The following is a 13651-nucleotide window of genomic DNA, read 5'->3' on the forward strand; positions in this document are numbered from 1 at the left end:
TTTGATACGAAGTGGTGAAAGTAACTCTTTCTTTCCATGGGCATCCTCTCGAAGTATTTAACCCCCACACAGTCCTGCAGACAGAATCAGACAAACCCCAATGAGGGACGGTCTACTAAATACAACATGGTCCTTTTGCTGAATGGAGAGACAAAAGTTAGCTTTATTTCAAAGAACACATATTTTCCTCTCCTCCAGGCACGGAGAATGATGCCAGTGGAAACAGTCTGGTTCTGTGTTTCCAGACTGGACTGTGGAAGTCTGAGCAATGGGACAGGACTCCATCCCTGAGCACATGGGCCGCTTCCAGACGGAGGGACAAGAGGGCACTTAGGGGAGAAATGTTCAAAAGAGCCTCTCATGCTCACCTCTTCTCATCTCATATTGCAGAACCATGCCTCGTGCGTCTTGTACCCATTAATGTTGGGGCCTTAGAGATCACCATTGCAATGCAAGGAAAGAGAGTAATCAAATTAATTCAGGTCCCCAGTTACAACCAAGTCTACAAGAACCTTTCTCAGGGTGGTACGATGCTTTGAGATGGTAGTCACATTGTATCTGTCTCCCGAAAGTTTTCATGTCTGACACACAAATCCACATGATCCGTCCCCACTCTGGGCATCTTTGTGTCCTTACCACATGTTTAATTGACTGACTTTTCAGTTTCCTAATAGAAGCTCATCAAATCAATGAGCTCAGGTGGCCTACATGAATTTCTGCCGTAACAAGCCTCCCTGATGAGAAGTGAAGATTGAACAATAAAGGTAACTGCTAAGAAATACAGGGCAAGATCAAAGGCCTCTGGGCCGGCATAGATGATCTGAACAAAAGAAGAAAAGGAGGAGGAGGAAGAGGAGGAGAAGGAGGAGGAGGAAGAGAGGAAGAAGGAGGAGGAGGAGGAAGAGAGGAAGAAGGAGGAGGAGGAAGAGAGGAAGAAGGAGGAGGAGGAAGAGAGAAAGGAGGAGGAGGAGGGGGAGGAGGAGGAAGAGGTAATGAGGTAATTTTCTGGTTGCGAGGGCTCCTCTTTGGACACCTGTGCAATAAGGCAGACCTCACGCTCTTTTGTCTGACTTCTGTCCTGTGTGGTCCTGGAGCATCTTCCTCTAGTCTGCCCTGGTAAAAGTTGTTTTCTGCTGTGTTGGTTCAGTTCTGCCAAGCAATGCACAAATACTTGTAGACCCAGGCCTACTGTGTGCAAAGTGCCTGTTATTGTAGGAATGAAGAAAGGAGAAAGAAGAACTTAAAACTTAAATGTTGTGATCTCCAAAGAGGTTGACAGTCTTTTGGGGAGGGACGGTACTTGTTTGCCTGCAGCCCCAGTTGAGCTGCTGGAATACCTGCTTCCAGTGGGGTGGAGAAGGAACTAAAACTGCACAGCGTCCAGGCTGTGCAGGGAGGCGGGGAGGAACAGGGCAGCCTACAGCCGTCCCATTTCTAACGCCATCCCTGGGTTCGAGGCCATTCGAGGGACCACCAAAGTGCTATAAATTTGCATGATTCGGGCCCAAGTCTGAGAATCTTGTATTTTAGAAGGTGAGTTTTCATAAAGTGTTGGCTCAACTTCCATGACCTGGGAGAGACATTTTAGGAAAAACTATTAATTCTTGTTTGGGGAAAGAATATGACCCAACAAGTAGAATATAGCTAAGGTGGGGACAGCATAAATACCAACCAAATTTGTGCAATGATCAAGTCACACATCTCTTATCTGGTGTAGGATAAGGCAAGTTCCGTGAAACCCGATCCCTAAATGTCTTCCAGCATTTCTAGTATGATAGCCCCACACCACCCTCTGTGCTTGCCCTCACCTTTCCCTGCCCTGTCTGTGACTGCAGACACAGTGGGGTCTCTCAGTGACACCGAACCAGAGGGAAAGCCCCTTCACTTCCCTGGAGAAGACTTTAAAGGATTCGGTAACTAATAAAAACAACACTGTGACTCCTAAGTGGTCATTAATGAATAAAGAACCCCGGGCTGCACTGGAGGAGAGGGTGCCCAAAGGGTCCAGAAAAGGAGATGAAAATACGGCAGCTGCCTCCCTAACACCGCTACCACCAGAAGAGACTCGCTGCTGGCGCTGGGCCCACTCACCCAAAGCCTGTTCCCTTGGCGCTTTGGGCAGCCCTAACCTCATTACTGGAGCCTCCAGTGTCCAGTCCCAGCAAGACTTCAGCGGGCAACTCTTCCCTGCCCTTGTCGGGACCTGGTTGAGCTTGCCCATCGCGGTCCACGCTCCACCCACAACCACGAGAAGGGACATGCCTTGTGTCCCCAACCCAAGAGAAGACCATCTTGCACCTGGTGCTTAGGCTGGTACCTTTCCTAGGGGGCACTTGCTGTGGTCACTGACCCCAGAGAAGGGTCTCATCTGAGTCCTCTAATCTACCGGCCTCTTAGACGGACCCGCCCTACTCCCCTAGCCCCACAGGGACGGCCCCTCTGCGCCCTGCTCCACAAAAGGTGACCCGCCCCTCGCCCCCGGCCCGGAGGGAGGGCGGTGTGCACCTCGTCAGGCGCAGTGCATCGCGTGCCCGCGCTCCTCTCCCGCAGTCCTCCCGTGCGGCGTCAGGCAGAGGCGGGGTGGGGCGCGGTTAAAAGAAGCTGCAGGTGGGAACCGGGGCTCCACCCGCACAGTCCCCGATTCGGTTCCCGCTGCGAACCGTGGGCGCCCGATCCGACCTGCGCGCTGGGCTGGAGCTGTGGGCACCGCTGCAAGCCGGGAGCCGGATCCCACCGAGCAGGTAAGCGCGAGTGGGAGAATTTCCTCCGAGAAGCCCGAATAGGTGAAGGAAGTGGCCTATCCCCTTCCTCGCCATATTTGCCCCTGTGGGGCGCGGGAGTAGCAACTGTCCGCAGGTGGCCCGGTGGCCACAGGCAGAGTCTCGGTGGTGCGGTGGGTGCCCGCACCCGGGCTGCCCGCATCCTTATCTGCCTCCAATCGGCATCCCGGACCTTTGCTCGCCCCCCATGGGCTAGAACCGCTGCGAGATGGTTGTCACCCCCGCCGTCCCCTCCCCCCCATCCCACCCCTACCCCCCTCCCGCGCGCGCGCTGCTCCAGAAACTGGGATCAACTGGTTTGACTTCTGCACGCACCGTGCCCCTCTGACTTGCACAACAGGTTTGAGAAATACATCAAGTTGTGTAAAGTGACCAGAGTCGGGACTGAGTCCCTTTCCCTATTTCCTATTTTGGTTCGGGGCTGTCTTTGATTTGGAGGTCATCGACCTGTCCGACTTGGATTTGGGGAGCAGAACGGCAGAGCAAAAGAATGGTCTTTAAGTTCGGTCCATCCCTGAGACTTGGCGCAATGGATAAGTTTTGGAGAGAAGTGCCCTTTCAGGTGGCATGATTAAGACTCGAGAACTTATGAAACGAAGATGACAGTAGTGTGCACAATAGTAATTAAAAGTAATTGGTGACACGTCTGATTAAAAAGTTCAGACACAGGTAGTAAGTACTTCCTTGTCGGGTGAAGGAGCCTAGTCCCAGGTGTTAGCCTGGTTGTTGCAGACTTGGGCTCCCTTCTCTTCCTGGGGACGGGGCCTCGGGTCTCAGAAAGTGTGGCCTTCGTACAGCTGTGGACACTGGGAGGGCTATGGACTTACGGCAGAGGTAAGGGAACCCCAACCAAGCAACTTCAGTCAGTTTGTGCCTGCGGCCTTGTTTTCCTTCAAGTAGACTTGCTGCTTTCTTTGCCCCAGTTCTAGCAGAATCTAAGCAGTGTTCTAGAAGAAAACGTCCTGTCCTGATGCAGTTCCTTGGGAGTGCAGGATACTGCTCAGAGCTGCCCCTGTGGAGAGCTTTGTCAGCTCTTTGGATCCAGCAGAGTCTTTGGGGGTGTTGTCTGAACAGAGCCAAGGAAGGGAGGTGGTGATGGGGTGAGCCGGCTAGGTGCTAACCTGCCACAGCACTGGGGTGTGAGGGGTTCCCATTCACCTCACCACAGATACTGAGACCCAGAAGATTGACCCACCAACCTGGGTCACTGGTAAATTCCCGTTGTGACTTTGTTCTTATTTGTTTTTTCCTTTTCACTGTAAGAGAAGGAAAAGAGCTGGGTATGGCCTTTTAACAATTTCATCGATAGAAAGAAAATTCTGACTTGCACATCCTCACCACGCAGTTCTGACTCAGTCTAAAAAGTCCAGAGACTATGGGTTTGGGTGTATTGGCTAAGTGGAACACAATTGTGGGAAAGTTGTTTTTGACCCAAGTTTCTTTTAGCCCATTAGTGCATAATCTTACGGTGTCCTAGCTAGAATTTTCAGGAGCTGTTGCTTGATCTGGGAGAGCGGAACTGGGCCCCCGAAGCCTCGTGCTCCCCTCCTCAGAGTCATTTATTTAATTGTAACTGAATCTAAATGAAATGTCTGGAGAGGCGAGAGCGTTGCTTGGGACAGGCAACAGCTAAGAGGGCCTGTAAAAGAGATGCTGAACTTAATGGGAATTATTTTTTGTAACTCAAGTGGAACAAGAAACAAAATTTTGTAGATTGTCCATTCTTGCATTTAAAGGCATAGCAAGAGTTTCCTTGGTATTGAGCTGAGGCTGACCAGGTATGTGAGTCCTATGGTATTGAGCTGAGGCTGACCAGGTATATGAATCCTATGGTATTGAGCTGAGGCTGACCAGTATATGAATCCTATGATATTGAACTGAGGCTGACCAGGTATATAAATCCTATGGTATTGAGCTGAGGTTCACCAGGTATGTGAATCCTATGGTATAGAGCTGAGGCTGACCAGGTATATAAATCCTATGGTATTGAGCTGAGGCTGACCAGGTATGTGAATCCTAACCTGTTGCCATCACTGGCCACTGTTTTGAAATCACAGCTCCTGACGGTTTGCATCATTAAATTTCAAACTTGACTATCAGGTTGTCTCTTGGGTCACCTGAGATTTCGGGAGACTTCTTTTGAGATTTGTTTGTAACTCAGAATGGGGCTTTGGCTGTACCCAGCTTCTCAAACTCTTTGCCGCTCTTTACATACTTGAAAATTGGGTCTGAGGGCTGGGATAAGAGTATCATTGCCATCATCACCATTGTTATCATGACTACAGGGAAATCAGCCTGCGCTGGAGAGTGCGTTTGTCAGAGTGGAAGAAAACACTGATAGTACCCAAATTCACCCTGTAACGGGATCGAGGCAAACTGCCCACGAAGTTCATCCAGCGCACTTGCACAGAACTTGAAAGAAAATGTTAATAATGATGTTTCCCATTCAACAGGTGGCATTCCCACTGCCATCCATAAACAGGGCAGCCTCATAGTGCCATCGTCACTGCCCTGCTGACCTCCAGAGGAGCTGCAGCGAGAACTAGAAGTCCTTGCAGAGGGATTGCACCTTGGATCTGAGCTGGACACACGCGGATTCCTTGGGAACAAGACTCAGGTTTGGGTGTTTTGCTTGGACCTAGTTTCCTCTGTGCCCTCAATTCTACAGACCTCACATGGGCCTCGTAAGGAATGTGCTTTCCTCTTGGATCTATAATCATCGAGTGATTTTTTCCCCCCAAAGTGTACTGTAAATGGATCTAGAAAAAGAAAGCTCTTTCTGTGTGCCGAGGAGTTTGGTTTGGGTTCTGTCTTCCGCGGAGCTAAAACGGCATTATTGAGCCAGCATGATTAAATTCCTAAGAAAAGTTTCTCACCTTCCTTTGCTGAACACGCTGACGTAACTCAAAGGGCTTTCTCTCCTTTTCCCCATTCCCTCCGCCCAGCAGCTGCTCGCACTGAGAGCTCCTCTGCCTGATGTGTTCTCCTCAACTCTCATAAAACTGGCCTCAACCTTCAAATGCCAAAAGCTTCCAAAGCAGTTATTATGACACACACCTGTCCATCTCAGCCCTCAAGAAGCTGAGACAGGAGGGTTGTTAATGACTCTAACATCACCCGAGGAGTACAAGGGCAGTCAGAGACACCTAGCAAGACCTGCCTCAAAATTGTAAAAATGATCACAAAATTTCATTGCTGCTGGAACAAAAGTAGACCTAGCTTATCTGAAATGCAAAGGGAAAAGACAAATGCGCTTCATAATAGTGTGCCCCAAAGGTGGGCTCACTGCTGTGTTTTTAGAGTTAACTATTTAAGACTGGAATTATAATATCAAGAATTAGTATAGAGTTTTGCCCTGTTATCAAATGCATCACAGAAATAGATGTGATTTGTCTTCTTAAGCCAAAATGCAACCACATTCTTATAAGGTGACGTCTGTGGAGCTAAGCATATCTATTTATTTGTTCCTTATAGGCAAGCCAGGAAGCTGTCAGATTAAACAAATGTCTGTGGTAAACAAAGCAAGAGTTAATAACTTGATTTTCACCAAAAAGCCTCCTCCCATCGTCTCAGGCCCCTTGAAGCGCGGCATAAAAGTGAGGTTTTGTTCACTGCACATAGCAAAGGATTTTCTGGTGGCGGCAGTACTTTGAGAAATTATTTGTGAGTTAGTAACCTCTTTTCAGGTGGTGGGTACTTCCACTTCTCCAACCAAAGTCTTTAAGAAAGATGCCTCCAGGTCATGGGTTCCGACAGACAACAGAGTGCAGGAACCTTCTAGGCCTTTGTCGCCAGTCTGCATCCCATTGGCTGAGCGGCCTGCCTACTGATAAGGCAGGCCAGAAGGACAATCCTTTAATCTCAGTGGCCCATCACCTCCACCCCTCGTGAAGCTCCTAGGGTTGGGAAGAGTCTCCTGGAAGCAGCCAGACTTTTCCAGGAACTGAAGTCATGTTGCGGAAGTTTAGGGCACAGAGATCCCCCCAAACTGCCCATCACCCTGGAATGGCTCCTAATACTTGTAAGGTGACCTCCACTTTATTACTTTTGGCCCATGGAAAATGCTATCTAGGACAGATACCCTAGTGTGGAAGACACCCTCAGTAATGGTGTGGTCTAGACAAAGAAACTGCAAGAGTCATTTCACTTACGGAAAGGGCTAACCCAAGCTCACCCCATGTCCATGGTGTAGTCACTTAAAGCCAGCGTGAACTACAGAGAGTAGAAGCCCTCTTTCTCAATCATCTCTTCTTTATTGCTTTTCAGCAAGACCCCTTGAACCGGGTGACTTGCTTTTTGCCCAGTTGTCTTGAGTGACAGTAGGCTAAAGATGCCAGCATTTGAGTTTAACCTTGTTTTCCTGAGTGACTTAGACATCTTGTGTTGCTGTCTTCCTTTAAAGCAGTGGTTCTCAACCTGTGGGTTTTGATCCCTTATGGGGGTGGAACGACCCTTTCACGGAGGTCACCTAAGACCCTTGGAAAACAAAGATATTTACACTATGATTCATAATAGCAGCAAAATTACAGCTATGAAGTAGCAACAAAAAGAACTTATGGTTGAGGGTCACCACAACCTGAGGAACTGTACGAAAGGGTCACGGGAAGGGTAAGAGTCATTCCCTAAAACTTCAGACACATTATTGAAGTCATTTTTCCTTTGTAGTCCTTGTCTGGAGTATTTGTTTGAGACAGGGTCTTGCACCCCAGGTTGGCCCAGACCTTCCAAACCGTCTATCCAGTTTCCCATGTGCTAGGTTAGAGACACACACTACCACACACAGCTAAATTCTTGGTTTTTAGTATTAGAGTAAGTCAAGTGTATTGAAAATTGATTGTCTTCTATTCAGATGCGGTAGGTGGGTAGAAAGAAAGTTTTTAGAGGACCTAATTCAGAGGCCCGGGGAGGGGGTGGGGTGGAAACAAACAGTAAAACCATCATATTGTCTCCATCTGTCCTGATTCTTGGGGTGTGGGACCCCAATTCTTAGGGAGAAAGCACGATCTCTCCACCGCCTCTGTGACCCCAGCCCCTCGGCATCACCCACACTCTGTGGTCCTTGGTACCCCGATCTGTTTGCTTTCTACAAGTCAGGTGAGCAGTGAGAAGGGACGTGGCAGAGAGCTTGCAGAGAGAGCAGCCCTCAGGGCCACTCAGACCCGATGGACTTCGCAGCATTGGGGGAGAGGGAAAGCTCTTATCTGATAGACCTCATCCATGGGACAAGCTGTTGAGCTGATTGCAGAGTGTTGTGTTAATTGGTTAACAAGAGAACATTTTAAAATGAACAGTATCTCATGGGGAACAGCTGTGCCAAAGTATGTGCGGTCTGCGGAACAGACTTACACGCTCCTGCCTCCTCACAGGGCACGTGTTGGCATTCCTCCAGGAATAGCAGCAACAGTTAGGGAAATGTAAGAGAGCGTCTTTCCGGAAGAACTAAAACGTAATTTTCATAATTCATTTTATTTAAGATTAAGTTTTTTTAACCACACAGAGACTTATGGTGGAGAATGAAAGTCTCTTTGGGGCATGGGATACATGGAAAATAAGAGAGAACACTTTAATAATTACTCTTAAGTTGTGGAGCTTCAGACCATGGCTTCCCAGCAATCCATCTCTTCCTGTTGACTCTCAGCGTGCCTCTGACTAAACGTCTCCAGGACTGAGAACCATAGCTTTACTGAGCACCTGTTTCAATTTTTCAGACTCCTAGCTTTCTGTTAAGGCCAAATACCCAACCCAGCTTCTAAGTTCCAGATCAGCACAAGGTGTGAATCTTTCTGCTACAATTGCCAAGACTGTTGCCAGGTGCCCCACAGTTCATGCCCTCAAACTAGTTTGCCTCGGGCCTCTTAGCTGCTCCCCTTGTGAAATAAAAGATCCTCATTCAAGACTCAACCACCTACTTAGACTCCCACAGGTACCCCAGAATGCCAGGTCTTCCCAGAACCATGAAGTGAGCCTGTCTTCAGGGAGCCTGTACCCTCAGTGCTTGTATCCTAACTCACTTTTCCACAGTAAGACAAAAGACACTAAAGTCCCGTCCCGCTCATCAGAGCGCTTAACGACAAAGTTATGATGTATTTAGTAAAGGAACTATGAAGATGCAACTATGTTGCTGATATTATGAGATGCCTATAAACACTAGTTGTAGCTAAGATGCTAGCCATGCTATTGCCATGGTAATCACTGTCCAACTGTTACAAAGTAATGAAAGAGTGTCATTTTAGATCTTTTCTGGAGGCTCTAGGATATAGTTCAGTTAGTAGAGCACTCACTAGCACACACAAAGTTCTGGAGTTCCATCTCTAGCATGATAGATAGATAGATAGATAGATAGATAGATAGATAGATAGATAGATAGATAGATAGATAGATAGATACTTTTTATTGGTTGTCAATTAAAATTATACCGTCTGGAGAGAGGCATGCATGCCTGTAATCCCAGCTCAGGAGGTAAAGGAAAGAGAATGGGAGCCCTAAGCCGGCCTGGGCTACATGAGACTCTGTCTCAAAAGCAGAAACAACAACAACAAATGCTAACCACAACCATATCATCAAAGAGAGTACCACTTCTTTTTTGTACACTGAGCACAGTATCTCTCTCTCCTTTTCATGTTGTGGATGTTTTACTTCTGTATTCCCATTTTGGTTTTGTTGTTGTTGTTGTTGTTGTTTGGTTTTCTTTGTTTTTGTTTTTTGGTTTTTTTACAGATTTGGGCCTCTCCATTAACCTTTGATCTAAATTGTTCCCATCTCTCTGTGACCTTAGGTTCCCACTCTCACCTGCCCCTGTAACAATGAACACATTTTTTGAGAAGCCTCATTCCTCTACTTTTGCAAATACTGGAAGTCAGCAAGCTCAGGTTCAGTGTGGCTCTAAGAATCCAGCTGTTCTGTGATAGCCTTGTAGTCAGAGCAGATGATCAACCTTTGGAACTGTGAGCATGCTGATGTACTGGCCATGGCAAGGGGGCAAATCCTTAGAACCAAAACACAGAAATTTCTAGCTTACTGCCATGTGCATTTCTATCCCCAACAGTGTGCACCTCAGCCTCCATTGTCTGACCCAGTAGGAGCAGAAATCAGCACCCAAGGGTCAGATGGATGTGGCAGCTACTTTGTGAGCCCAAACCTGATGGCTTTCTGAGAAAAACATAGACTCTAAAATTAGTCAAACCCAACACATCCCATGGGGCATGGTGGGCAGTGTGAGGAGTAGCCAGCAATGCTGAGGGTGGGCTGTGTACCAGGGTAGATTGGGTGTTGACTATGATTAACTTAGGGGGAAGCTGGACAGTGTTCCTCACCCACTTCCAAGAGAATGTCTCCTGAGACCAGCAACAAAAAGGTTTTGGTGACTCCCTCATCCCCTCCAAGTGGATGAAAAATTGCCTATCTTTGTTTCTAAAGGTTTTCAGTGTCTGTCATTCATTATCCCCCCACACATCTACACCTTGAAAAGAAAGAGCATACCAACCAATTCTTTCTTCTTGGTGATGTGACATAAGAAACAGCTGTGTGAATTAGAGTACAAGTTGTCATAGAACAATGGTTCTTAGCCTGTGAGTTTCGATCCCTTGGGGTTTGAATGACCCTTTCACAGGGATCGCCTAAGATCATCAGAAAACACAAATGTACGTGGAGGTTGCGCTTTCATTTCCCAGCAGGCCAGTCCCAAGTAATCACACAGAAACTTACATTAATTACAAACTTTTGTCCCATTAGCTCAGGCTTATTATTAACTAGCTCTTTCAACTTAAATTAACCCATTTCTGTTATTCTATATTTTGCCATGAGGCTCACGGCTTGTTACCTTATATCTTGCTTCTCCAGCAGCTGCTTGCATCTCCCTCAACTCCACCTTCTTTCTCTCTCTAACTCTGTTTGGATTTCTTGATTAGCTATATTCTACCCTACCATAGGCCAAAGCAGCTTCTTTATTAACCAAAGGTAATAAAACATATTCACAGCATTCAGAGAGGTATCCCACATCATCACAGAGACTTACATTATGATTCATAACAGTAGCAAAATTATAGTTACGAACTAGCAATAAAATACTTTCATAGTTGTGGGGGGGGGCACCACGACATGAGGAACTGTGTTAAAAGGTTGCAGTGTTAGGAAGATTGAGAACCCCTGCTTTAGAGGAAAGAAGATCTTTTTCTCTCAAGATGTCAAATCAGTCTTTTAGAAGGGAGGAAAGCCCTGGGCTTCAGTGGCCCCTGGTGCAAGGGGACCTGTATTTTTGAGCAACAGCCAACACATGGCCTGCTTCCATCAGAGAACAAGGAAACAACTTGTGTCAAACCTTGTGATTCTCTTTTGGGGAAGGTATTAGCCTTCCTGAGAGCACATGATTGCAGCAGATGGTTTATTCAAGCTAGAAATAAATATACACTGCATAAGGTCAACTGCAGCATGGCTTCTTCTTAGTCTGCTAAGTAAACCAGAGTATGCCGTTTATCATAACGAGTGATTCTTGCAGTTCTTTTGCGGTTGGATAAACTGCTTGATCTAAAAGCTATGGCAGAAGTTCTGAGTCCTGCAGTCAAACCACAGTGATAGAATGTGTGCATTTGCATAGGGAAGAAAGGGAACTTGGGCATGAGTTTGTTTACCTGTGTTCTTGGATTAACAAACAGTCACCTAATATACATCCTGTGTCCAAATGAACTCAGATGACTTACATGGCATGTGAAAGGCACAATTCTTAGACGAGAAGTGAAATCAAGTACCTGTTTACTGTGATGCTCATTTATTGAACCTCTTCACCTAGTAAGGAAGTTGTCGGGTCGGTGTTGCCCTCAAAAAGGGAATAAAGAAGTTGGCACACTATTGGTTACTTGTGATCAGAAACGAGAGAACATCTTCATAATGAGCGTACCTTGTCAGAAAAACACATAGTGGTTGACCAGCTAGGCAGCTGAGACCTGCCCAGATTCGCACGGCCTTGTAACTCACTGTGGTACTCATCGGTTAATTCAGAGGTGCCTTCCGCTAACTCGCTTTGCTCCTTTTCGTCTGTTTAGGAGTAGACCTGCGCCATGGACTGGGGGGCCCTGCACACAGTCATCGGCGGCGTGAACAAGCACTCCACCAGCATAGGGAAGGTGTGGATCACGGTCATCTTCATTTTCCGAGTCATGATCCTCGTGGTGGCTGCCCAGGAAGTGTGGGGTGATGAGCAGGAGGACTTTGTGTGCAACACTCTGCAGCCAGGGTGCAAGAATGTGTGTTACGACCACTTCTTCCCGGTGTCCCACATCCGGCTCTGGGCTCTGCAGCTGATCTTCGTGTCTACCCCAGCGCTGCTGGTGGCCATGCATGTGGCCTACTACAGACACGAAACCGCCCGGAAGTTCAAACGCGGAGAGAAGAGGAATGAGTTTAAAGATCTGGAGGACATCAAACGGCAGAAGGTGCGCATCGAGGGCTCGCTCTGGTGGACATACACCAGCAGCATCTTCTTCCGCATCATCTTTGAAGCCGCCTTCATGTATGTGTTCTACTTCCTCTACAATGGCTACCACCTGCCCTGGGTACTGAAATGCGGCATTGAGCCCTGCCCCAATCTTGTAGACTGCTTCATTTCGAGACCAACCGAGAAAACGGTGTTTACTGTTTTTATGATTTCCGCATCTGTGATTTGCATGCTGCTCAACGTGGCCGAGTTGTGCTACCTGCTGCTCAAGCTGTGTTTCAGGAGATCCAAGAGAATGCAGGCGCAGAGAAACCACGCCCTGAAAGAGAGCAAGCAGAATGAAATAAATGAGCTCATCTCAGACAGTGGTCAAAACGCAATCACAAGTTTCCCGAGTTAAGCATTTCAAGGCAAGTGTAGGTGAGCCCTGACAGAACATATGTCCTGTCTGTAGACAACAGCAATCTGACCACTCCCTCTAGGGCGAGAGTTTGTCTATAAAGACTCGTAGCAAATAGATTCTCGAGTTCAATTTTTGTAGAACACCTGAACTATTCACACACCACCTAAGTCGAAACTGTGGTCCGTCTCTGAAAACAAAACCCTGGTGACAAATGAACCTTGAAGTCACCTTGACAAGTCCTATGCGGACGTCTGACTTAGTGGATATTTCCTGAGAATTTATATAACTTGTCATAGAGAATGATTTATCTAGAAATTAATAGTTTCATCAGTAAGATATTTTTATAGGGTTGAATATTTTAGTTCTGACCTTTGAACTTATATAAAGTATTTTTTTATGACTGGCCTTCCTTACCTGAAAAAAAAATACGCAAAGTTAGCTTTACAAGTGCACCCCAAGTTTCTAAAGTTTGAACCTGTAAAGGGTCTAGCATGCATCTATGCTGTTTCACACTGTCCGGGGACAATTTTATGAACTAGAGTGTCCTTAAGGTGGGGTGGGTTCATTGGACAGTATGTGTTGCTGCTTGCCAAATACAGATGGAATTGAAGAAAACGGGACAATTTTCTAACTGGCCTTCTCTACCTATGGTGAACAGTGCAAGCATGAATGTGATCACCCCAATAAAGCTTGACCTTGTCGCTTAAGCCTGTGTACACTGTGAGTTTCTGTTCCCTCCAGCCCCCCCCCATCATCACTAGAGGTGATGGGTTTTTGCTGAGGAGGTACCAGTAGCTATGGGTGTAGGTACCTGGATTCCAAGAGGCATGCTTGTCTGTTAGCACCCTCAGCTTGGAGAGAGGAACTAATTGTAGGAATTGGGAAATGTCTTCATGGTCAGTTCAGCCTTGGTGGTACTGTAATCCTAGCACTTAGGAGGCAAGAAAAGGTCAGCATTGGCTACATAGTGAGTAAGTTTTTGGCTAGCCTGGGCTATATATTAAGACCCTCGTGTCATAAAACTTATAAAGAGAAGTG

The 13651-nt window shown here is 47.0% G+C and overlaps 1 protein-coding gene across 2 annotated transcripts; it reads left to right on the top strand.

The window, feature by feature from the left end:
- The first annotated feature begins 2163 nt into the window (after positions 1-2163).
- Positions 2164-13290, top strand: Gjb6 (gap junction protein beta 6). 2 transcript variants are annotated; one of them, XM_057786134.1, is made up of 3 exons: positions 2164-2741; positions 5234-5397; positions 11819-13290. In XM_057786134.1, exon 3 carries the CDS (start codon positions 11834-11836, stop codon positions 12608-12610), a length of 777 nt encoding a protein of 258 aa, XP_057642117.1. In that variant the 5' UTR covers positions 2164-2741; positions 5234-5397; positions 11819-11833; the 3' UTR covers positions 12611-13290. The 2 variants fall into 2 exon arrangements, with proteins under 2 accessions (XP_057642117.1, XP_057642118.1); XM_057786135.1 differs by lacking the exon at positions 2164-2741 and adding an exon at positions 3097-3120.
- The last annotated feature ends 361 nt before the right edge of the window (positions 13291-13651 follow it).

The sequence above is a fragment of the Chionomys nivalis genome, chromosome 12 (assembly GCF_950005125.1).
Source record: "Chionomys nivalis chromosome 12, mChiNiv1.1, whole genome shotgun sequence".
Taxonomy (NCBI): Eukaryota; Metazoa; Chordata; class Mammalia; order Rodentia; family Cricetidae; genus Chionomys; species Chionomys nivalis.

Bases quoted from the DNA above. Each gene is read 5' to 3' on its own strand.
- Gjb6 (XM_057786134.1), top strand. From the start codon at position 11,834: ATGGACTGGGGGGCCCTGCACACAGTCATCGGCGGCGTGAACAAGCAC.